Source organism: Mercenaria mercenaria, chromosome 15 (genome assembly GCF_021730395.1).
Source record: "Mercenaria mercenaria strain notata chromosome 15, MADL_Memer_1, whole genome shotgun sequence".
NCBI classification, from domain to species: Eukaryota; Metazoa; Mollusca; class Bivalvia; order Venerida; family Veneridae; genus Mercenaria; species Mercenaria mercenaria.
The window spans coordinates 70,359,780-70,386,864 of record NC_069375.1 but is presented as its reverse complement, the minus strand read 5'-3'; the positions used below and the strand labels follow the sequence as shown (position 1 = coordinate 70,386,864).

The window sequence follows — 27,085 nt, the reverse complement described above, 5'->3', positions numbered from 1 at the left end:
CATTCCGAGTAAACGTTGTTTAGTATCTTGGCATTCTATATTTGCAGTTAAGACATTTTAAATAAGTACATGCAAATGCAATTAACTTGTGTCCATCTTTGTTTTTGCTAGCCTGTTGTACACCCTCCACCTGGACGTCCGATGAGTGCCACGCCCATCAGACAGCTCTTTCAAACCATGTTTGGTCTTAGACCAGAAGCTTTAGAGGTATGCTCTCATCCCAGTTTTCTCTCCAGTATTTACATGTATTGTCATCTAAATATTGTGTTGAGGTTTCTAGCAATCAAAGTTTGGGTCTATTAGTTTGTTGCAGAAAGAGTTTGTCACTTCTTATTTACACAAAAATATATTTCTGCATCCATGTATATAAGCTGCCTTGTAATGCTTATATTCCAAGATAATTATTTGACCTTTGATTTAAAGTTTCTGACATATGAGAATTATTGTAAAGTACATGTACCTTTGTACAGTATAGAAACACTTTTTACTACTCAGTGTTAAACATGTATTTTTAGCTTGACTATTTCAGGAAAATGTAGAGCTATTGCACTCGCCTCAGCGTCGGCATCGCCGTTGGTTAAAGTTTTTGATAAAGTCAAATATTTCTGTTACTATCAGAGCTGTTGACTTGAAACTTAAAATAGTTATTAAGTATCACAGTCCTCACCAGGAGAAATGATCCTCAAAACTCTGGTTTGAATATGACAGATTTGTGCCCCTTTTTAACTTAGAATTTTTTGATAAAGTCAAATATCTCTGTTCCGATCAAAGTTTTTGACTTGAAACTTGAAGTAATTATTTACTATCACAGTCTACACCAGGAGAAACAAACCCCATAACTCTGATTTGAGTTTTGACAGATTTATGCCCCTTTTTAAGTTAGAATTTTTGGTTAAAGTTTTTGATAAAGTCAAATCTCTCTGTTACTATCAAAGCTTTTGACTTGAAAGTTGAAATACACATGTAGTTTTTAGTTCACCTGAGCCAAAGGCTCATGGTAAGCTATTGTGACCGCTCAATGTCCGGCGTCCATAATGCGTCGTCCGTCCGTCAACATTTTCTAAAAAAATCTTCTTCTTGAAAACCACTGGGCACAATTACACCAAACTTCACAGGAATGATCCTTGGGTGGCCCCCTTTCAAAACTGTTCAAAGAATTGAATTCCATGCAGAACTCTGGTTGCCATGGCAACCAAAAGGAAAACCTTTAAAAATCTTCTTGTCCAAAACCACAGGGCCTAGGGCTTTGATATCTGGTGTGTAGCATCATCTAGTGGTCCTCTACCAAAATTGTTCAAATTATCCCCTAGGGTCAAATATGGCCCGGCCCTGGTGGTCACATGGTTTATATAGACTTATATAGGGAAAATCTTCTTGTACAAAACCACATGGCCTAGGGCTTTGATATTTGGTATGTAGCATCATCTAGTGGTCTTCTATCAAGATGGTTCAAATTATCCCCCTAGGGTCAAATATGGCCCCGCCCTGGGGGTCACATGGTTTATATAGAGTTATATAGGGAAAACTCTGAAAATCTTCTCATACAAAACCACATGGCCTAGGGCTTTGATATTTGGTATGTAGCATCATGTAGTGGTCCTCTACCAAGATTGTTCAAATTATCCCCTTAGGGTCAAATATGGCCCCGCCCTGGGGGTCAAATTTATATAGACTTATATAGGGAAAACTTTGAAAATCTTCTTGTACAAAACCACATGGCCTAGGGCTTTGATATTTGGTATGTAGCATCATCTAGTGGTCCTCTACCAAGTTGCTCAAATTATCCTCCTAGGGTCAAATATGGCCCAGCCCCGGGGGTCGCAAGTTTTACATAGACATATAGGAAAAAAAGTTTAAAGATTTTCTTGTCTGAAACCACAACTCTTAGACCTTTGATATTTGGTTTGTAGCATTGCCTTATGGTCCTGAACCAAAATTGTTCAGATTTTACCCCCATGGTGAAAAGAGGCCCTGCCCTGGGGGTCCCAAGTTTTATATAGACTTATATGGGAAAAAGCGTTAAAAAGCTTCTTGTCAGAAACCATACGACCTAGGCTTTTGATATTTGGTATGATGCATTGCCTAGTAGTCCTCTACCAAAATTGTTCAAATTATGCCCCTGGGGTTAAAAGAGGCCCCGCCCTGGGTTCACTTAGTTATTATGTGAGTTATATAGGAAAAATACTTAAAAAATCATCTGATCCTATTTCCAAGACTGATTATAATTACCTGATGACCCCAAGTAATATGATGTCACTTGATTGTGACCTTGACCTACTGACCTACTTTCTTGTTAGCCCACCATCATCAGATGGTGGGCTATTCAGATCAGTCTGCGTCCGTGGTCTGTCGTCCTTCCGTCCGTCCTTCCGTTAACAATTTCTCGTTATCGCATCTCCTCAGAAACTACCAGGGGGATTTTGACCAAACTTTGTCAGAATGATGTATTGGTACCCTAGTTGTGTCCCCCTGAAAATCAGACTGGTTTAACAATTTTTGAATGAGTTATGGCCCTTTGTTTATTTCTATAATTTACATAGATTTATATAAGGAAAAACTTTGAAAATATTCTTGTCCAAAACCACAGAGCCTAGGGCTTTGATATTTGTTATGAAGCATCATCTAGTGGTCCTCTACCAAGATGATTCAAATTTTTTCCCTTGGGTCTAATATGGCCCCGCCCCGGGGGTCACATGGTTTATATAGACTTGTATAGGGAAAAACTTTGAAAAACCTCTTGTTCAAAACCACAGGGCCTAGGGCTTTGATATTTTGTTTGTGATATCATTTAGTGGTCTTCTGCTAAGATTGTTCAAATTATCCCCCTAGGGTCAAATATGACCCCGCCCCGGGGGTCACATGGTTTACATAGACTTATATAGGGAAAAACTTTGAAAATTTTCTGGTCCAAACCACAAAGACTAGGGCTTTGGCATTTTTAATGTAGTGGTTCTCTACCAAGTTTGTTCAAATTATCCCCTTAGGGTCAAATATGGCCCCGCCCTGGGGGTCACATGGTTCATATAGACTTGTATAGGGAAAAGCTTTTAAAATCTTCTTGTCAATAACCTACAACATTCAGATTTGGACCACATGTATGGTCTTGAGTGGCAAGATGAACCTTGACATGAGTTGACCTTGATTTTGACCTAGTGACCTACTTTCACATTTCTGTAGCTACAGCCTTCAAATTTGGACCGGCTTCAAATTTGGACAACATGCATCGTTTCATGTTCTGAAATGAAATTTGACCTTGATTTTGACCTAGTGACCTACTTTCACATTTCTCAAGCTACAGCCTTCAAATTTGGACCACATGCATAGTTTTGTATACCGAAACAAACGTTGACCTTTACATTGACCTAGTGACCTACTTTCACATTTTTGAAGGTACAGGCTTCAGATTTGGACCTCATGCATAGTTCTGTGTTCCAAAATAAAATTTGACCTTGATTTTGACCTAGTGACCTACTTTCACATTTCTCAAGCTACAGCCTTCAAATTTGGACAACTTGCATAGTTTTGTGTACCGAAATGAACTTTGACCTTAAGATTGACCTAGTGACCTACTTTCACATTTCTGTAGCTACAGGCTTCAAATTTAGACCACATGCATAGGATTGTGTAACGAAACAAACTTTGACCTTGACATTGACCTACTTTCACATTTTTGAAGGTACAGGCTTTAAATTTGGACCACATGCATAGATTTGTGTTCTGAAGTGTAATTTGACCTTGATTTTGACCTAGTGACCAACTTTCACATTTCTCAAGCTACAGCCTTCAAATGGACCACTTGCATAGTTTTGTGTACCAAAATAAAGTTTGACCTTAAGATTGACCTAGTGACCTACTTCCAAATTTCTCAAACTACAGCCTTCAAACTTGTTGCACATGCAAAGTTTTGTGTACAAAGAACTTTGTCCTTGAAATTGATCTAGTGACCTACTTTCACATTACTCCGGCTACAGCTTTCGAATTTGGACCATTGCACAGTGTTGTGTACGGAAATGAAATTTGACCTTGAGCTAGTCAGTAAGTCTTGAAATTTGGAACACTCAAAAATGGCACATTGGTGGGCGCCAAGATCACTCTGTGATCTCTTGTTTTTTAAGATACAGCCTTGAAATTTTGCTGACTTACACAGTTTTGAACACAAATCGTAAAACTGAATTTCATTAACCATGAAGTTGACCTACCAAGGGGGGTATTCGATCTACTCCTTACCACCAAAACAAAATGGCGGCCAAAACTGAAAATGTGAGTTTTTCTTACTTTTTATCTTTTTTAAGGATTTCTAGACCATGACACATAGCTATCAACCTGCTCCACTGTTTTTTCTATCTATCGGTACCTTTAACATTGGAAACAGTGCTGTAGTTTGTCTGGAATGCTGGTCATGGGATTTGAATCGATGGAAAATCCTCCGGTAAACACGGGATAAGGAATAGTGCGATTAGCAAAAATAGTCTTTTTTCCTTATAATTCAAATAATTGTGAGCTGTTTTTCTAATTAGAAGAAAAGAATCAATATATATTTCCATCATGGTTAGTCTGGAGCCGATTAAAAGTCGTAATTTTAAATTACACAGTTTTTTGTCTGATGGTAAGGAACAGTGTACGAAAATAAAAGGATAAGGTGCAGTTCACTTCTTCAAGCAACTTTTTACTTTGCTCTTTTCAGAGACAATCAAGTAAAATTCTATTACAATAATATTTTGGTGATCATTTATAACTATCTCTTGCTAAATGTAGTAAGATTTAAAAGGTATCCGCCTGTCTATCAGACACGTGATGTACTGAAAGCCAAAAGTTCAGCAAGTATTTAATATAGTATCCCTCGCCAACATTTAAGTATTTATAACTTTCTATTTGGTATAGCGCCCAAAGTCATTAACAACAAGCAATTGCCTTACAAAAATGTTGAAATATTATTTTATTTTTTTTTGTCTTAAAAAACCATTAAAAGTTAAACCTACTTAAAATACAATGTGTTTTACTAAAGATAGTGAAAACTCAGCAACACCACTTAACTTGTTTAGGTGTTATGCATTCTTTGTAATTTTGCGTTAAAATACATATGTTATGCGACATTTAGGCGCACTAATTCACGATTTTATGGATACAAAGACCAGAAATTATTCGTGGTTGAAGCTATAACTATGTATACGACTTTTCATAATTATGGTTAACTCTTACATTTTAAGTTAACGTTGGCTTAGAGTTATTAAGGAATATTACCTCGCGAGTTCGCTAGTAGATTATTGAACGAACATTTAACTGTAACAAAACATATTTAAAAACATTGACAAAAGGCAAATCGCAAACATAATAAGCTCATAAAATCATAGATATACTCTTACGATGCCATTAACATATATATTTGGAAGAGCAATTTGAATATTTTATGTGTCCTGCTTGTATCTTAAGCTGCATTGCAAAAGTAACGTAAGTATCATTGCACATAGGTATGAGAAAAAAATACATTCAAGTAAGGCTTAATATGTGGCAAATATGATTGTTATTTACCAACATTATGTATCTTATACCACGAATTTAAGAACATTTAATCATCAAGCTTTTCTTGGAAACATTTATGTCAATCAACAATAACACATACCGGTATTGAACTTGTCAAAACTGATCAGAAATAAGCTGATGGTAACGTATGTATCCCAAATTAACTAATAAATTCATTTTCGGGTATCAAAATTCGTGTTCAAGATTGCCATCAAATTGAAAGCCGACCATTGTAAATCAAAAGCACAAATACTTATTTATTCAAATTAATTATTTCTTACGATTGTCAAATTAATTATTCGTATTTTCAAAGGCGGCTTTGGTAATCTTGTTCCCTTGTATATTTGTAAGTGGCAGCTCTTATAACAAGTGCTTTTGTCACTGAATCCATGAATCACACCACTTTAAGCTGTATATAATGAAATGCACAAAGAAAAAGTATTTATTCTAATATTAAAAATTAAATATAACCACAAGTCACCGTGTCAGAACTTTTCCAAATAATGAAGAAAAGATAATTTTATTTGAGTACAACCACATTCATGAACCAAGCACCAACAAAAACCAACAATTCTACATATAAAATTTCATTCAGAGTTAACAGTTCTATTAAGTCTGTCTTTACTGTAAAGACTTTTTCAAATATATTAACGGTCTTGTAAAAAAATATTTCAAGATATATCACGGTTGGAACAAAAATTTATGCCCTTTTACTTGCAGATTTTTACCTTAACAGTAATTAAAGCTAGCTCTTTTACCTTTTAGCTACCAGTTCTACGGCAGCGATTTGTTTTAAGGTATCGATTTTAATAGATACGAAAATAAAGTAATATAAGGTCGCATACGTTCTTAGTAAAACTACAAACACTATCTTTTCGGTTAAACCTGCGCCCGAACAACCAAAACCTATTCAACAAACTAAGAAACAGACTCTCGATACTCCGAAAGAAACACAGTACATTTTCACAGGGAATGTATAATGTCATATTATACATTTCTTGTGAAAAAGTACTGTTTTTTTTTTTTTTCGAAGTCTCGAAGTCCGTTTCTCGTTTTGTTTTTCTTATTTTCTCTCCTCCATTTTCTGTTTGCCAAAGGATATAATTAGCAGGGAGGTAATAGTTTCACTGTCTGATTCTCTCTTTTTAAAGTAGCGCACTGTCTTTAGCCTTCTCACATTCTCGATACACATTTCAGATTTTAGCCCTTGATGTTACAATAATTTTAACCTGATGTGCAACCCACCACAAGTCAACAGTGATACACCAATAACCTATGTATTGATACATACGTTACCGATCACTGTGCTATGGGTACCACAGGTATGCTGTTTCCATTCATTTTGTATTCAAAAATATGTTAAACATGTATCTTTATGCTAAAAACACTATGACATACGACCAATTCTGTAAACAAAACCTTTTTAGCAAGAAATTAATATTAAAGCATATATTATTAGATTTTATAAATAGAATTTGCATGACGTGTTTTAAACAAAAATAGGGATAAAAACAAAACTTTTTAGCAAATTAAAACACCTGAGCGTATTATCTTGGAACCTTGACTTCAAAAAATAAAAGAAGCCTCGTGTTGTATAAAAAGTAATATATCAGGCATGAAAGGATACATACGTTACCATACGTAACTTATGTATCAATAATTTGTACTGTGTTTATGGCGTACTCAATATGTACAACAACATAAATTTAATTGAAACAAAAAAATATAATTGTCATATAATCACAAACAGGTTTTACTTTAAGCTTCCTATTTAAACCGAACATTACCAGCAGAGCCTATTGAACATTTTCAGAAAAAGAAAACACTTCTTCAAGGACAAATGTGCGACTTAACCTGTGTGAAATCTGCATCTTATGACATCTATATAGACGATACAAACTGATGACACTGTCAATTAAAACTGAGTGACACTTTCTTGTTTATGTTATTTTAAATAAGATTGGTAACGTTTGTATCGATCACGTATCATTTTGCCATTTCTTATGCCATTTAAATTAAGAAGGACCTCTGCTTCATAACAGACAAAGGATTGATGTATTGAAAATGAAAATATTGTTTTGGCATGAAAAAACTACTCTTAGTTCAACATGAACTGCTGTGATTTTCAGTGTCTTAGAATAAATGTAACGTTTGTATCATAGAAAGTGGAATCTTTATATAAGGAAAGTTTAAGTGAAAAATATATCACTACTAAGTATATCTTGTATCAAATGTTATAACATGTAGTTGAAACAAAACTAGAAATAACCTATAAAGACATAAAAACGATATTCTTTATATGTCAAGCTCATATATTCATAGTAGGATAGATCCATAACCAAAGTATTCCTTCATTGGCGTCATATCTTTTTTTATTGTTTAGGAATCGTAATAACACAAACATACATATTATGATGCAGTTATTAATAATTAGGGAACATGTATTCTTTGCATTTACTAAAAAATCCGTCATTAACTATAAAAGCGGTCAAGCGTTGTGAATTTTTGTATAAAACTTGCGCATGGCGCCAGTAACGTATGTATCATTTTAAATTGTCTTTTGTACATTTTTTGGATTATGGATATGATAAATCCAATTGACATTAGGTAACAAGTATAAACACATATTCATTGGAATTATAGTATGTTTAATTTGCTTCCGGAGCCTATTTTTAAACAACCACGATAAGGAACACTCGATTGTTCGTCATTTAAAACTTAACGATAGGAGGGTTTACACTATGGTTCATCTACAATATTAGTGTAGTTTAACAGCCAGGGTCACGATTCAGACCTCTTTAATTATTACATGGTATAAAAATGTCAACTGATTATCTCAGAAATGATGAGAGAAAACTGTAAAATCCGTTTATAAAAATTGCACTGCACCTTATCCTCTAATTTTCGCACACTGTTCCTTACCATCGGACAAAAATTGTGTTTTTTTGAAAATACGAACTGTGATCTGCTCAAAACCAACAGTATTAGATAAATATGTGGAAATATTCCTTCAAATCAGAAAAATAGCTTACAACCTGCGGTATATTAGGTAAAAAGACCATTTTTGCAAGTCGCACTATTCCTTATCCCGTGTTTACCGGAGAATTTTCCATCGATTCGAATTTCATGACCAGCATTCCAGACAAATTAAAGTGCTGTTTCCAAAGTAAAAAGTACCGGTAGATGGAGAAAACAGTGGAGCAGGTTGATAGACATGTGTTATTGTCTAGATATCCTTGAAAAAGCAAAAAAGTAAGAAAAACTCACATTTTCAGTTTTGGCCGCCATTTTTTTTCCATGGTAAGGAGTAGATCGAATACCCCCCTTGCCTACTGACTTTCTTAATATTTTATCATCAGTTTGACATTTGAAACATGTAGCTCATATTACTCAGGTGAGCGATCCAGGGTCATCATGACCCTCTAGTTTACTATCACAGTTTACACCAGGAGAAACAATCCACTGATTTGAATTTTGACAGATTTATGCCCCTTTTTAACTTAGAATTTTTTGGTTGAAGCTTTATATAACGTCCAATATCTCTGTCACTATCAAAGCTATTGACTTGAAACTTAATTAGTTATTTACTATCAAATGCTACAACATAAGAAACAATCCCCATAACTCTGGTTAGAATTTTGACAGATTAATGCCCATTTTACTGGCAAAGCTCTAATTCAGGGTCAAGCACTGAGAAAAGTCGAGCGTGCTGTCTTACAGACAGCTCTAGTATATCAAATTCTTGAAACCAATCAACTTACATCATAGTGTGACGAAAAATTCAGTTTTCTGTTTCTTAACTGGTAGACAGTATATCAGAAACACAAAGCCATTGAACACATATAAGCTTGCTGTTAAATGCAAGTATGTTATGCTTGTTTTATACTGTTAACAACAGTACAACAGTAACAGAAAGGGAGAGAAATTATTGTTCATTGCTAAAGCATCCTGACCAAAAGGTCGAAGACCAGTCTGATAGCCTTGGCATCTGGTTGGTTTTTTTGAAGTGCAGTCTTTTAATTGACCAATAGTAAGATCACATTCCAAGACTGGTCTCCAAACAATAGTTCTGTTGTCTCAGAATCAGGTCAGAAGTTTAGTAAAGTGAATAAAGTCAAGGCAGTTAGTTTGGTTTGTTTGTATAAATTAATGTTATGCTAAAAAAAGGATTTTTTTTCCAGGTTGAGGCTGAGGAGGATGAGTCTGATACCCCAGCCATGGACCCTGACTCTCCGGAGGCTGCAAATGCAGCTGCAGCAACTGGGTCATCCCCAAGGGGCCTTACCGGGGTCACTGGGGCCACAGCAGGAAGGGGAGAAGGGAGAGGCCTGGCAGGGAGAAGAGCAGTAGGGAGATCCCCTGAGAGGGCCAGACGAGGAGGATTAGCAAGGTATTTTATAGTAATATCTTCAACGGCCAGGTTTTATGGAAGAGGGGTAAGACAACTGGGCTGTATGTGAAAGGAGTCTGTGATGTACAGGGTTGAATGGGTGGTCCCCAGAGAGAATTTAAGTTAGGTTATTAACCAAGTTTTCATATAATTGAACTTTTATAGGCATGTAGTGAAGCTTTTGGATTGATTTGGATAGTCGGTGAGTGGTTTTAGGAGGTAGCTTAGAGCAGGACTGAGGTATAACTGAAAGGATTTCCAAGAGAAGGCTTAAAAGAAATAGGAAGGTTGGTTATCATGGTAACTGATTAGTAATTTTAACCTTTATCCAGCTGTATCTCTTAAATGGACTGGTCCATCATTTAATTTTGGCAATACTACTTATTATTCAAAGGGGTGTTCACTAAAAATTACTGAGTAGAGAACAGTTACAGATCAAGATCAGCCTGTACAGACAAAAAGTCACATGCAGATACAAAGACAAAATAAATTGCTGCCAAAGGTTAGGGAAAACAATAACATTCGGTTACGTGCTACGAGAGGGGACTGGCAGTCTGACAGTAGGAAAATCCACAGAAAGGTTTTGTAGAGGGGGATGAGGAAGGTGATTAATTAATGAAACAAGGTCAGGATAGGAGAATGGGGTGAAAAAGAAAGAGGGTTTAAGGTAGCCAAGGATAGGACATAAGGTTGGGAGTTTTAGTCAGCTTGGAGGAAACAGAAAGATCTTCCATTTAAGAATAGGAGATTTAAGATGATTATTTACCAAAGAAAACTCAAGAGAGAAAGATAATAGGAAAGTTGTATGTTTAGGGACTGTGACAGGCAGGTTAGGGATTGGGTTGGGCACAGTCATTTAGTGGACTAAGAGAAGGGGCATTTTTACCTGTAGATATAGAACTTGAGGAGAAAAACATTCAGATTTGTTTAATGTCAATAACAAAAGTTTTATTTATGCCGGGGTCCTCTCTGACCGAGTGGTTAATGTCCATGACTTCAAATCACTTGCCCCTTACCGATGTAGGTTCGAACCTCACTCGGTACGTTTAATTCATCCTGTGAGGAAGCCATCCAGCTGACTTTACGGAAGGTTGGTGGTTCTACCAAGGTGCCTGCTTGTGATGAAATAATGCATAAAGGGGCACCTGGGGTCTTCCTCCACTATCAAATGTGGAAATTTGCCATATGACCTATAATTGTGTCGGAACTACGTTAAACACAACAACAAAAAAGAATTTATTTATGCTTGCAAAGAATGACAACTCTTGCCTTGGTTAAGTATTTATCAGTAACTTTACCAGCATAAACATGTATTAGTTCATTTCCCTTGCGCTGTCAATATTGAGCCTACAAGGTGGAGAATTAAATTTCAATGTGGATATCTGGCTCCCACCCCCGCCACCATGTTCCCAAAACATTTTCATTCTCAGCTGAGTTTGATAAGGAAATTTTGTTTCTGTCATATATAATGTAAATTGCATGTTTAAAACTTAATTTTAAGTTAATATTTATTTTGTACTATTAGTATTGATGGTGCAGTCTCAGTTGAAATTTAAGCTTTTAGTGAATTGATATTAAAAATTCAAATTCATGCTCAGCTGAGACCAAAATGAATCTGAAATAAATGTAGAGATGAGAATTATTTAAGTAATAAGGGTAGATCGGTCTGAAATTAACTTGAAACTGTATAAGTCTTTTTCTAATTTGACTCCATAGGTCACCTGAGAGGCCAGTCAACAGGGGCAGAGGGTTAAGAAGGGCCTCTGCTGAAAACAGTGATGGTAGTGCCCCTCCAGACCCCCAGAGTCCTGGGGAGGATCCGCTTCCAGGTGTTAGGGTCAATAATGCGTTCAGGATGGCACGCCATCATAGGCCTGGTCGAAGGATTGTATTGCACAGTACTAACCCTCCAGACCAGAATGAGAGTCAGCCAAATGTCAGGCCTATAGGGGCAATGAGACCCATCTTAGGGGAAAGAGAAGGTATTATTACAATAAAAAAAATATTACAGTAAAAAAGAACAACTTGTTACTTGAAACTTGTTTGTTAAAATGGGTTTAAATGTTCACTATAAGAACAAAGGTCATTCAGTACCTTCCTAATTAAAAAGCTCATGGCGACTTTCTAATTTTGATAGAATTTTCCAGTACTGCTGTTAGAACATCTAAAAGGAAATCTATGATACAGTAAGATGTCTTTTTAGCTCTTCTGATTTTTTGAAAAAAAATGATGAGTTATTGTCATCACTTGATCGGTGTCGGCGTTTGCGTCAGCGTTGCCTTGTTAAGTTTTATCTTTAGGTCAGTTTTTCTCCTAAACTACCAAAGCTATTGCTTTGAAACATGCAACACTTGTTCACCATCATAAGCTGACCCTGTACATCAAGAAACATAACTCCATCCTGCTTTTTGCAAGAATTATTGTCCCTTTTGGACTTAGAAAATCAGTTTTCTTGGTTAAGTTTTATGTTTAGGTCAGCTTTTCTCCTAAACTGTCAAAGCTATTGCTTTAAAACTTGCAACTCTTTTTCACCATCATAAGCTGACCCTGTACAGCAAGAAACATAACTCCATCCTGCTTTTTGCAAGATTTATGGCCCCTTTTGGACTTAGAAAATATCAGATTTCTTGGTTAAGTTCTGTGTTTAGGTCAACTTTTTCTCTTAAACTATCAAAGCTATTGCTTTGAAACCTGCAACAGTTGTTCACCATCATAAGCTGACCCTGTACATCAAGAAACATAACTCCATCCTCCTTTTTTCAAGAATTCTTGCCCCTTTTGGACTTAGAAAATCAGTTTTCTTGGTTGAGTAATATGTTTAAGTCTGCTTTTCTCATAAACTATCAAAGCTATTGCTTTAAAATTTGCAACACTTCTTCACCATCATAAGCTGACCCTGTACAGCAAGAAACATAACTCTGTCCTGCTTTTTGCAAGACTTATGGCCCCTTTTGGACTTAGAAAATATCAGATTTAGTGGTTAAGTTTTATGTTTAGGTCAGCTTTTCTCCTAAACTATTCAAGCTATTGCTTTGAAACTTGCAACAGTTGTTCACCATCATAAGCTGACTATGTACATCAAGAAACATAACTCCATCCTGCTTTTTTTTCAAGAATTATGGTCCTTTTTGGACTTAGAAAATCATGGGTAGGACAATTTTTCTATTATACAAAAAAAATCAGATGAGCATCAGCACCCGCAAGGCAGTGCTCTTGTTTGTGTGTGTTTCACCTTTTATGGTAAGTAACCAGCATGTGTGCTGTTGTTAAACCATGTTTAATTTTGAAGTATAAAATCTGATTATCTACTTATCCTACAGTACCGGAGAAAATATCTATGTACATGACTCACCTACTTTTTCTTTGTCTATATATAGCTACAATGAACCTTCCGGACAATGAGTATGACCCAGATTTCATGGTGCTGGATCTCGGGGCCGGAGAGAGACAGCGGGAAGCCAACTTCATTAATATTATGGTATGTGTCAGATATATGATGCTTCAAATTTTGTCTCATTTTGCCCTCATAATTTTGGAAGGAAGGGGTTCGGGATGGGAATGATGTAGTCAGCTCATATGTACACATGCGTAAATATATCTCAGAAATGTTTGTTTCAGTTATGAAAGGTATATAACTATATAGTTTTACAGATGGAGCATAAAACTTCCTTGTGCTAAAACACTTCAATTATTTTAGCTCCACTTTTCAGGGAATAGGGGCGCTATTTTATTTGCCCTAGCGTCGGTGTCGGCGTCGGCCTAAGCTTTCTTGGTTAAAGTTTTCCGGCAACCTTTGTTTTTCTGTCATATCTTTGATACTATTGCTTATACCTTATTGTAACTTCACATAAACATTGTCCAGCATACAAACAAAGTATGTACAGGGGCTGGGCCCATTATACCCAAGGTCAAGGTCACCAAGGTGTTATACTTGGGTTATTTTTAAGGTTAAAGTTTTTTGGCAACCTTTGAAACTCAAAATATATCTTTACCATCATCATCTGCCTGTGTGGTAACAATCCCAATAGCTCTGATTTGAATTCTTGACAGAATTATGCCCCTTGGTGTATCTTCCTTTTAACTGTTTAATCCAATCTTCACCAAACTTCTGACAATGTTTGTTGGCATAATAACTCGGCCAAGTTTGATAACCAGCCAAATAGCCATAGGCACTCTTGGATTATGGCCCTTGATGGGCGTATGTTGTGACAATCTGGCACTCTTGTTTGAGATTGTGAAAGGTTCTATTGATATTACTTTGAATTATATTTCTGTGTATATGCCTTTAGTTTTGTTCTGTTATTCAGAGAGACCCATTTCTATTAATGCTGTTATTGATGGGCCGGGATCCAGGATTTATGGTACCAGATGATGTTGATTTAAGTGATTATGAGGCATTGTGGGGTTTGGCGGAGAGACTCGGTGAAGTGCGTAGTCGTGGAATGAAAGAAGAGGAAATAAATAAATTACCGACACGAGTATATCGTCGGAAGCCAGGAAGTAAGGAGAAAGAGGAGACTTGTAGTATATGTATATCAGAATATAAAACCGCTGATAATGTTCAGATGTTACAATGTCGGCATGAATTCCATAAAGAATGTTTACTGGAATGGTTAAAAGTAAGTAGCAGTGTACTAACTAAATAATTATTTCTTGGTAAAGAATACAGTTCTCATTCTTCAGTTTTCTTGTTTCATTTTACAAGTCGACACACATTTTTAGCTCACCTGTCACAAAGTGACAAGGTGAGCTTTTGTGATCGCGCAGTGTCCATCGTCCGTATGTCCGTCCGTGCGTGCGTCTGCAAACTTTTGCTTGTGACCACTCTAGAGGTCACATTTTTCATGGGATCTTTATGAAAGTTGGTCAGAATGTTCATCTTGATGATATCTAGGTCAAGTTCGAAACCGGGTCACGTGCCCTCAAAAACTGGGTCAGTAGGTCTAAAAATAGAAAAACCTTGTGACCTCTCTAGAGGCCATATATTTCACAAGATCTTCATGAAAATTAGTCAGAATGTTCACCTTGATGATATCTAGGTCAAGTTGGAAACTGGGTCAAGTGCCTTCAAAAACTAGGTCAGTAGGTCTAAAAATAGAAAAACCTTGTGACCTCTCTAGAGGCCATATTTTTCACAAGATCTTCATGAAAATTGGTCAGAACGTTCACCTTGATGATATCTAGGTCAAGTTCGAAAGTGGGTCACTTGCCTTCAAAAACTAGGTCAGTAGGTCAAATAATAGAAAAACCTTGTGACCTCTCTAAAGGCCATATTTTTCATGGGATCTGTATGAAAATTGGTCTATGTGTTCATCTTGATGATATCTAGGTCAAGTTCGAAACAGGGTCACGTGCGGTCAAAAACTAGGTCAGTAGGTCTAAAAATAGAAAAAGCTTGTGACCTCTCTAGAGGCCATATTTTTCACAAGATCTTCATGAAAATTGGTCAGAACATTCACCTTGATGATATCTAGGTCAAGTTCGAAAATGGGTCACTTGCCTTCAAAAACTAGGTCAGTAGGTCAAATAATAGAAAAACCTTGTGACCTCTCTAAAGGCCATATTTTTCACAAGATCTTCATGAAAATTGGTCAGAACGTTCACCTTGATGATATCTAGGTCAAGTTCGAAAGTGGGTCACTTGCCTTCAAAAACTAGGTCAGTAGGTCAAATAATAGAAAAACCTTGTGACCTCTCTAGAGGCCATATATTTCATGAGATCTTCATGAAAATTGGTCAGAATGTTCACCTTGATAATATCTAGGTCAGGTTCGAAAGTGGGTCACGTGCCGACAAAAACTAGGTCAGTAGGTCAAATAATAGAAAAACCTTGTGACCTCTCTAGAGGCCATATTTTTCATGGGATCTGTATGAAAGTTGGTCTTAATGTTCATCATGATGATATCTAGGTCAAGTTCAAAAGTGGGTCACGTGCCTTCAAAAACTAGGTCAGTAGTTCAAATAATAGAAAAACCTTGTGACCTCTCTAAAGACCATATTTTTCATGGGATCTGTATCAAAATTGGTCTGAATGTTCATCTTGATGATATCTAGGTCAAGTTTGAAACAGGGTCATGTGCGGTCAAAAACTAGGTCAGTAGGTCTAAAAATAGAAAAACCTTGTGACCTCTCTGGAGGCCATATATTTCATGAGATCTTCATGAAAATTGGTCAGAACGTTCACCTTGATGATATCTAGGTCAAGTTCGAAAGTGGGTCACTTGCCTTCAAAAACTAGGTCAGTAGGTCAAATAATAGAAAAACCTTGTGACCTCTCTAGAGGCCATATTTTTCATGGGATCTGTATGAAAGTTGGTCTGAATGTTCATCTTGATGATATCTAGGTCAAGTTCGAAACAGGGTCATGTGCGGTCAAAAACTAGGTCAGTAGGTCTAAAAATAGAAAAAACTTGTGACCTCTCTCGAGGCCATACTTGTGAATGGATCTCCATAAAAATTGGTCAGAATGTTCACCTTGATGATATCTAGTCAAGTTTGAAACTGGGTCATGTGCCGTCAAAAACTAGGTCAGTAGGTCAAATAATAAAAAAACCTTTTGACCTCTCTAGAGGCCATACTTTTCATGGGATCTGTATGAAAGTTGGTAAGAATGTTCATCTTGATGATATCTAGGTCAAGTTCGAAAGTGGGTCAACTGCGGTCAAAAACTAGGTCAGTAGGTCTAAAATTATTAAAATCTTTTGACCTCTCTAGAGGCCATATTTTTCAATGGCTCTTCATGAAAATTGATCTGAATGTTCACCTTGATGATATCTAGGTCAGTTTGGAAACTGGGTCACGTGCGGTCAAAAACTAGGCCAGTAGGTATAAAAACAGAAAAACCTTGTGACCTCTCTAGAGGCCATATTTTTCATGAGATCTTCATGAAAATTAGTGAGAATGTTCACCTTGATGATATCTAGGTAAAGTTCAAAAGAGCATCACGTACCTTCGAAAACTAGGTCAATAGGTCAAATTATTGAAAAACCTTGTGACCTCTCTAGAGACCATATTTTTCAATGGATCTTCATGAAAATTGGTCAGAATTTTTATCTTGATAATATCTAGGTCAAGTTCAAAACTATGTCACATGAGCTCAAAAACTAGGTCACTATGTCAAATAATAGAAAAAACGATGTCATACTCAAAACTGGGTCATGTGGGAAGAGGTGAGCGATTTAGGACCATCATGGTCCTCTTGTCTTTATTTTATTAAAGAGCATTTACTGAGGCAGCACCTTTCAACCTTTATCATGCTGGTCACAATTGATTCTGCCTTTGTGACCAGTGTAGATCATGATCAGCCTGCACATTCGATCAGTATCATTTGGTATGCATCCCTTTAAACAGTTAATGGTACTGTCCAAATTGAAAGATGGATGAGTTTATTATAGAAATTTTGCATGATAAGGATGAAAGATTTTAGTGGGCACGTATTTCTGTTAAAAAGTTTCATCTGCTTCTATTTTGATTCCCATAAAAACACTGAGGCAGATGTTCCATAGTGTCGTAGTGCCTTAGCATAGCTACATGTATGCCACTGAATAATGAACTTTCTGTTAGCATAGTAAAGACACTCACTGAATTTATACTGGTGCAGATCTAGATATAAATAAATAATTTAAAAAAACTTCTGAGAGAGAGAGAGCTGCATTAGATGAGAATTTCTATGGTTTGATGTCCTGTCAAAAAAAAAGAACAAGTACAAAATTGACCTGATAAAGTTACATGTGAATTTTTGTATTTCTGTTTTCAGCGTAATGCCACATGTCCAATATGTAGACAAGATGTAAAGAAGAGTAGCTAATGTTGTCACTGGTAAAGGAATTGTTCACTATCATTTTTCTTTAACATACTTACATTGCTGGCTCAATGTAGCTCTAGAAATTTAACATTCCCAGTTTTCCAGGCTCCTAAATGAAAAAAAATCTTGAATTTGTATACCAGTCATGGAATGCAGCCTTGCCAGTGCTCGAATACAACCAATCAGATGCAGGAGTTTCTAGACTGGTCTTCAAATGTTTTAAAATTCTTGAATTTGAAAAAGCTATTCCTATGTTACCAGTACTCCAGAGAGGAGACTTGTTTTTTGCTGATGAATGAAAATATGTGAATGTTTTTATGGCTGTTACAGAAATTTTCATGAAGAGTATGAAATTTGCAATTTCTGCAATAAACCATGAATTTGAAGTTTTTACAATATTAACATGAATGGCAGCTTCTTTGAATGGAAGATATATTGCTGTCTGTAAGGCACAGAAAACAATGTTTTTTTGAAATATCAAAGTAAAAAAAAAGAATTTAGAATAGCAAATTATATTGTAGACACTTTCAATCTGCTGTGATATGACTGTTTAGTTTATGCAAATTTAGGTTTCAGAATAACTTGTGCCAAATATTATTTGAGCTTTTAAAGAGAATTCCTATAGTTTTTTTCCTTTCATAGAATTTTTTTAAATTCACATATATGATAGGAAAATCTGTGCTGAAAACAATGAACAAATAAAAACATTAGGTCACCAGGCTTGTTTTTGTGAAAAATTGTTTTGAACACACCCACTGTTGCTGAAACTGCCAGCGATTTTTCAACATTTTCATAATTTTCTGCTTTTTTATAAATACCAACCAAAATATACATCCAGGCAGCACAATACGGTTTTTTCTTTTTACAGATTTTATTATATACTTATTTGATATCATAGTCATATTTGTAATACTCTATCCTTACAATAATGGGTACAAATGAAAAAAAAAAATGTTTCATATTTACTTTTGTGAACGTTTTTCTATGAAAAATACCCATAGTGAAGAATATTTTTTTAAATTTTGAAAAAACTCTTTCATAGATTTTTTTCTTTTTCGTCTTGTGTATAGATAATTGTATTGTGAGCATAAAAATGGCTAAAAATGTATGGGTCACCAGGCTAAATTTTATGTTAAGACCGCCAGAATACAACACCTGTTCGGACGGAAATGGCGCGAACCTGATCAAATTGATTACATGTATGTCTGCTAAAAGTTAAAAAAAAGTTTTAAAAATTCTTAATTCTTTCTATAATTGAATACTAAATAATCTGAAAGGTGATATTGTCTTATCAGTACTAAGTCAGTTATCTTACATTATATGAACAACACTGTCTTTGTACTAAAATGCGATGTGAAAACACAACCACAAAAATAGCAAGGTACCTGTCAGGCATGATACTTGTCAAAACAACACCATTTGATTACTGATATAACTCATCAAAAATGTTATTTCATTCAAAATTCCTCATATTTAAGATTGTCTGTAACATGTTTCAACAAATGTTGACTTCAGTTCAGTTTTCCATAGAAAGTGTTGGATGCGCAGAAAGATGCGCATAAAAAACTGTAGGAATTCCCTTTAAGAATTGTGTACTTTAAGTACTTTGATTATCAAATGGAAAAAGTAAAGTCTGTATCACATCAATCTAAGAAGAGAGTTGGAAGGCAGAACTCATTCTCTCTCTTAATCGTTATTCATCTATACTGCCTTTTTTTTCTGAATATGATCATGTTTTTTGATCAGATTTCACATGTAAATTATGTGGATATAAATATTTATCAAAAATTTTTTTATCTGTTATCTTCTTGTTAAACTTTTTGAAGTTAAGCTTAAGGCTTGTTGTTTTATATCGCTTTTATACCAGATTGTTACACCTCCTTGTTTTGTAAATACTTTACTCATACTGAGGTTTAAAATGAGTTGTTTTTTTTTCGTACTGTCTCTTAATATTTTTAATCTTGGCCTAAATATGATGTGAGCCGTGCCATGAGAAAACCAACATAGTGGCTCTTTGCGACCAGCATGGATCCAGACCAGCCTGCACATCCGCGCAGTCTGGTCAGGATCCATGCTGTTCTCTTTCAAAGTCTATTGCAATTAGAGAAACTGTTAGCGAACAGCATGGATCCTGTCCAGATTGCGCGGATGCGCAGGCTGGTCTGGATCCATGCTGGTCACAAAGCCACTATGTTGGTATCCCATGGTGCGGCTCATGTTATCTTTATGCCCAGCTGAGTCAGGAATAAAATGTGGCTGTTGAATGTGCTGTATCTATACATTATTGTATGTTATGTGAAAATGTTGGGACATACATGTATACTGTATTTGATAAGCATATGCATAAAATTTAATATCATGTAGTGATAAATATACACTTGAAACTTTAGTCAACCTGTGAGAGAATGGTGAACTTCTGTTGTGCAGTTTATATAAAATATCCGTCCATTATTTTATATTATTGCTCAAATCTAATAATGCTCTATGTTTTTATGAACTGAGTTGTTCGAATATTTTATTTCATCTTAAAGACAAAACAGAAAATATGTGAAGAATGTGTAGAATAGAAATAACAGCTTTATGTATATTAGGTATAGAATAGAATTGTTAGAAATGGTACTGAAAATGATAGTAGGCTACCATGATAGTAGATTTACATCAGAAGTTGTAACTGTAACTGAAAATGACATGCTAATGTTTTTGGTAGGTTTTACAAGTGCTTTTTGAGTGTGTATGATGAAATTATTTGATTTTAATTGTAATATTGTAATGTTCTGATATTCAGATTTTTTACTGCTTGTCCTGCAAATATTTGAACCTGCAGTTTGAAACCACAGCCTATATATTGTGGATTCATTTAATTTCTTATATGCATTAAATTTTGTAGATTTTGGCCAAAACAGCTAAATTGTGGTGATATGAATTTGTGGATTTAAGCTTTTGAACAAAAAAACTGAATGGATGTAGTGTCTATTCATTTGGTTTGATTTAGAGGATTCATGCTACCTTATGAAATTGAAAATTAATGATATCATATTAGAGTAAACTTAATCATTTTAAAACCAGCCAAAACATCAAATACAGCCTCGACATTGGATAATTTGAACAAGCCCTTCACGTGAAGTCATTGTCCCTGTATAAAGTATATTGTCTGATAGCTCAAGATCTACTGATAACTCTTAACAGATTTTCAAGTTCGAGCAAAGTATGACTGTATCTGTATCACAATGTGTTGGTTTGTTGTTACATGAAGATTTACCTCTAGGCATACATACATTAAATTGGTATTTGCATATCTAGTGTTTTTTTGTTTCGTTATATTGAATTAAGTGGTTCACTTTGCATGTTGAGGGATTTAATGACCGTGTCTTGTTTAGCAGTTTGATAGTTTAGCAACATACTTTGAAAACTCATTTTCTTGATGGTTTTTACCTTTACCCTACTAAATTTCTAAAATGGACTGGTTCATCATTCAGTCTGGGCAGTGCCATTTATTATTTGAAGGGGTATTCACTTAAAATTATCTGACTGTATAACTAACAGTGCAGATCATGATCAGTCTGCAAGGATGTGCAGGCTGATCTTGGTCTGCACTGGTAGCAAAGGCAGAATCACTTGCTGCTAGCAGGCTAAAGGTTTATTGGGGGAAAAGGATTTGAATTGTCGAAATATATGTAATATAAAAATCAGGTAACCATATTATTTAAGTTCTTATAAGGGCAGGGGTGGTCTAGTATTTAAGGTGTCAGTCACTCAACCTGGGGGTCATGGGCCTCTTTTGGGGTCGCCAAAAAGAGTGTTAATAAATGGTTAGAGGAGCAAGGAATTGAAGACATAGGCCTTCCAGTCTGACCACAGAATCCACATTGTTGGATTAAATAACATTAGGGTTAAGCATTTTAAATGTTGTGTTAATTGTTTTTATTAAATATTCTAGGGACAAATTAAACCGGCTTTTCTTAGGTACCGTAGTATTACATATTTTTGTTTGAAAAAAAAACTAGATGCTACATTTTATAACATTCAAATAAATGAATGATTTTAAAAAGTCTTATCTGTTAAGTTTTCCAATATAGGTACATGTTTTTTCAATCCAAGTTTTCAAAGACTTACGTTTGCAAAAATTATTACAAAAAATCTGGCACAAATAGTTTTTGATTTACTGTAAACAACTCTACAAGTACTGAATGAGATTTAGAGAATCAGTGAGAGGGAGTTTGATGAATGAGAATCAGAACTCTTGTTCAATACTGATATACAGAAAGGAAATGCAGAATGCATGATTAATAATCATTCCGCAGATGAAATGCAGAATTAATTCCCATTTTGTACATTTCTACGGGTATCTATATCACATAATGCATAAAGATCACTTTACAAAGCCCTGTCTATCAGCATCTTTCTATTCCATCAGTAACCTTGTTTAAACATACAAACTGTTTGTAGTACTTTGTATAAATCTAGTGTTACAATTTAGAATTTTCAAATATATTTTTTGTCAAGTAAGAGAATTATTTATTGCATTGATCTATAGATAAAGCTTATGCAGGTCTATACTATAATTGTCATGTTAAGAGGTACTAAAATTTATGACACTTGAATGATATACAGTGTGTTTTAAATAAAGGGTCAGAGCGAAAGTGTTCTAAGAGCATGAAATAAAGAAACACTTAGGACTGTCTTGCTGTCATCCCTAGATGTGCAGCTGCTAGATATAGGCAGATCTGGTGGAACGAATTTGGTTCTCTTTTTTTTCTCATATACTGTCTATGACCTTGAGAAATGAAAACAGTATTAAATATTCTGACTTTGTTCCTTGTTTCAAACCATCAAACCATCTGGGACACTACTACTTTCAAAAAAATTATTTCTTTTGTGATAACAGTTGAAAATTTTTAGGTCAATTTTAATTTGAAAGTCACTTTCTGAGGAACAAACTCGATTAAACCGAGTCTGCTATTATTTTGCTCGCTTGCATTCTGTACTTCGAAAGGATCTTCTAACAGATTTGTTTACAAAGTACAATTTTTAAATAATTTTTAAAGGATTTCATACCTACCTAAAGAAATGTGAAGGAGTTGCTGTAAATTATTCCTATGAATAAAATAGGGTTAAAAAACATGATAACATCAACGTAATGAAAAGTATAAATTGTTACATTTTTTCTGACCTAGTTTCATTGAGGCATAATATAGTTTCATAATGATGATGCATTAAAGCTTCACCATATGATACTATAATAATTATTTAGTAAAATTTTCTAGATTTTTTTACATGTTTAGTATAATTTTCAGCTTTAAGGCTTAGTTTAAGCTTATCCTGGGAGAAGTTTAAATGCTAGTAGGAATTAATTCATGTTTGTTTGGTTACAGACAAACATAATATCAAGACCATATCTTAGGGGGTGAAAAGGTGGTCATTACTTGCAGGTGATCTGTATCCATAGGTGGAAATAGATTGAAAATAATTAACTGGAAATTAGGCTAGTATTCAGTTGAGCTTCAGATGTACCTGTTCACTGCTAGTCTCTGTCCATGTGCTGTTTTTGTTCACTACTTGTCTCTGTTCACAGATGGTCTCCATTCACAGGTGGTATTTGTTCACAGATGGTCTCTGCTCATGTTGGTCTTTGATAACAAGTTGTCTCTGTTTGCAAGTGGCTTACATTTGATCTCTGTTCACAGGTTGTCTCTGTTCACAGGTGAGGTATGTTTGCTTACATGTGATCTCTGTTCACAGGTTGGATATGTTTTCTTACATGTGATACCTATTCACAGGTGGTCTCTGTTCACAGGTGGAGGTATGTTTGCTTACATTCAGTCTCTGTTCACAGGTCCTTTCTGTTCACAGGTGGGGTATGTGTGGTCACATGTGATATCTGTTCACAGGTGGTCTTTGTACACAGGTGGGGGTATGTTTGCTAATATGAGATCTCTGTTTGCATGTTGTCTCTGTTCACAGGCCTGGTATGTTGGCTTACATGTGATCTCTGTTCACAGGTGGGGGTATTTTTGCTTACATGTGGTCTCTGTTCACAGGCGGGGTATGTTGGCTTACATGTGATATCTGTTCACAGGTGGTAATTGGAGAGAAAAACAGCAGTAAGGTAACACTTTATCTGATAATACCTCCTAGTTTTTGTTTCAGTATTCCTAGATTTTCGTAGTTTTTTCCTAGTTTTCTGCGTGAAAAATTCCTAGTTTTCTCCTAGTATTTTCAAATTTATTGCTGGAGAGCCGGCTTACATGTGGTCTCTGTTCACAGGTGGGTTATGTTTGCTTACATGTGACCTATGTTCACAGGTTGTCTCTGTTCACAGGTGGGGTATGTAAGCTTACATGTGATCTCTGTTCACAGGTTGTCTATGTATTGGAACTTCTGAAAATGTCAGAATGTTTGTCTTAAAAAGTCTTGTTTCAAGTTTGAAACTGGTTTACCATGGTTCAAAAAAGGGGGTCAGGTGAGCGATCTAGGGCCTACATGGCTCTCATAATACATTGTATGATTTAGGATTTTTACACTGATGTATACTGACATGACAAATCTTCTTTGAAGAAATGATCTGGAATATCATGTTTCTGATAAATATATATTATAAAATATCATAGTCAAAAGATAAATATACTTAAGGTAGATCATTTTTTGTGTGAACATTTCTGATTAATGAAAGTAGGATATGCTGTTAAAATCTGAATATTTCTATATTTGAGCCACTCCATGAGAAATCCAACATAGCGCATTTGCGACCTGCATGGATCCAGACCAGCCTGCGCATCCATGCAATCTGGTCAGGATCCATGCTGTTTGCTTTCAAAACCTATTGCAATTAGAGAAACTGTTAGCGAACAGCATGGATCCTGACCAAACTGCGCAGATGCGCAGGCTGGTTTGGATCCATGTTGGTCGCAAAGCCACTATGTTGGTTTTCTCATAGTGCGGCTCATTTGTAAACTACCAGCAAAATGTTATTTGGTGGTGTTTCGTCTGTGGTATTCCTGCTAATGAAAAAAATGCTCAGACTTTATTGAAGTAACAAAATTTATAGAAATATTGAAATAGTATTATTGAAATAACAAACAGAATTTATGTAACCCATAAAGAACGAACTTTATGGAAGTAATGAATAACGCATGTCTAAATAATAAAAACATTTTAGGTTTTATTTTATATGTTACATTACCATTAAGTGTATATGTTCTTATTTTATCACTTTATTACATTTATTTATTTTGCTGTTTGTTGTTGACACTTTTTATGGGGAAGTTATATACATGTGTGTATTTTAATAAGGATTCTGTATAATGAAACTGAATTTAGGAACCAGTCTTAATATTCAGTATTGTCATTGGTCAAGTTCAAGACTGGTCCCAGAATCAGCCAATCAGATGCTAGAGTTTATGACTGGTCTCCCTCTCTTTCAACCTTTGAACCTGGTTTGCTGTTTCTGAGCTCAGTCCAAAAAATGACCAAATTGAATGATACTGCTGCATATTAAGACTAGTATTCTAATCTCAGATTTATAACTTAAGAACAAAGTTTTGTATAAAATGTTATGCACATTGCACCCGTACAGGCAGTTCTTAAAAAAAGTTTGTGATGGAAAGTTATATATTGCAAATTGCACTTGCTTGCAAAAGCCTTGTTTATTTATGAAATATTTTTATATACATTTTAGAATGTGATGAATACATTTACATTTGTATTATGTTAAATTAAGATGCTGTTTTCAAAAAGTTGTGTATTCACTGTTGAGAGACATTGTTATGTGAAAAATAAAAGGTATCTGATATTAAGTTGTTACTAATTATTATTCATTTACAGTAAAACCTGTCTATTGACCAGCTGTCTATTACGGCCACCCTTGAAAAGTGAATTAATGATTGTTATTAATAGATGGTCTTGCCTAACAGGTAAAATTGTATTTGTAGGTAAATGTGTAAACAGTAAAATCCATTAATACGACCACCTGTCTTAACCATTCGCCCTTGAAAAATTAAGATACTGGTTGTTGTTAACAGGTGGTTTCTCATTACAGGTAAAATTGTACTGTTTGAAGGCAGATTAGAAGACACAACAACGGCCTTTTAAGGCTGTGGTCTTTATTTACAAGTGTTCTTAAGTACAGGGTTTACAGTATTAAATAGTCAAATGACATAGTCGAAAAATATGTGATAAAAGGCAAAATAGACATTTCAAAAGATGGCCGCCACGGGAAGGAATTTCTTACTTGCTGAGAACAATGTCGGAGTTATCTCGATGAGGTACTAGTTAGAGAGTATACAAATTGAAATAAACATTCTTTTGAAGGCAGGAAATATGAATCTTGACGAAAATTTATTTTCCTAGAAATCTAATCAAATTAACGTGGAATGGGAAATGTTTTGATTTTGGGGGAATAACATAGCTATTAGAAATGTCACAAAAATCTGTGGCGCTATAATTTAAAAGCATAGCATTCAAACATCACGGAGATATTACAGCTGGTAACATCTTTTTAGCTCACCTGTCACATAGTGACAAGGTGAGCTTTTGTGATCACCCTTCGTCCGCCGTCCGTCGTCTGTGCGTGCGTGCCTGCATCAACAATTTCTTGTCTGCACGATAGTGGTTTCATTTATGATTTTATTTTAATCAAACTTGCACACAACTTGTATCACCATAAGATCTCGGTTCCTTTCTTGAACTGGCCAGATCCCAGTATGGGTTCCAGAGCTATTTTGACCTTGTCTGCACAATAGCAGCTTCATTTATGATTTGAATTTAATTAAACTTTTACAAAACTTGTGTCCCCTTAAGATCTTGGTTCCTTTCTTGAACCGGCTAGATCCCATGATGGGTTCCAGAGTTATGGCCCCTGAAAAGGCCAAAATTAGCTATTTTGACCTTGTCTGCACAATAGCAGCTTCATTTATGATTTGATTTTACCAAACTTGCACACAACTTGTATCACCACAAGGTCTTGGTTCCTTTCTTGAACTGGCAAAATTCCGTCATGGGTTCCAGAGTTATGGCCCCTTAAAGGTCCAAAATTGGCTATTTTGGCTTTTGCAACCATATAGAGACTTCATTTATGGCTTTATTTGATGCAAACTTCCAAAATATCTTCAACAACAATAAATCTTGGATTCCATGACAAATCAGATCCAATCCTAGGTTCCAGAGTTATTTTATATCTGATTACCTCCCCTGATTGTAATCAAAATGGATTTGTATCAGTAAGTACTTATAGGACTTATTTGAAATTTCATTATTGTCATTAGTTGGACTGAGACAATCAGGGTAGATAACTATGGACTGATTTTATGTCAAAGTATCTCCCTTTATTTCAAATTAAAATTGGTATATCTCCGTAACTAATGAAGATACTGATC

At 35.3% G+C, this 27,085-nt stretch overlaps 1 protein-coding gene across 2 annotated transcripts in view; it reads left to right on the top strand.

Annotated features, from left to right (window-relative positions):
• LOC123558059 (uncharacterized) overlaps window positions 1–25,503 on the top strand; it is a 29,450-nt gene extending 3,947 nt beyond the window's left edge. For both annotated transcript variants that reach the window (XM_045349945.2, XM_045349938.2), the window contains exons 4-9: window positions 112–207; window positions 9,702–9,910; window positions 11,627–11,892; window positions 13,288–13,388; window positions 14,218–14,529; window positions 17,667–25,503. In XM_045349945.2, coding sequence (XP_045205880.1) covers window positions 112–207; window positions 9,702–9,910; window positions 11,627–11,892; window positions 13,288–13,388; window positions 14,218–14,529; window positions 17,667–17,717 — 1,035 coding nt within the window. In that variant the 3' untranslated portion in view covers window positions 17,718–25,503. The remainder of the gene's footprint in view (window positions 1–111; window positions 208–9,701; window positions 9,911–11,626; window positions 11,893–13,287; window positions 13,389–14,217; window positions 14,530–17,666) is intronic.
• Window positions 25,504–27,085: the final 1,582 nt, after the last annotated feature.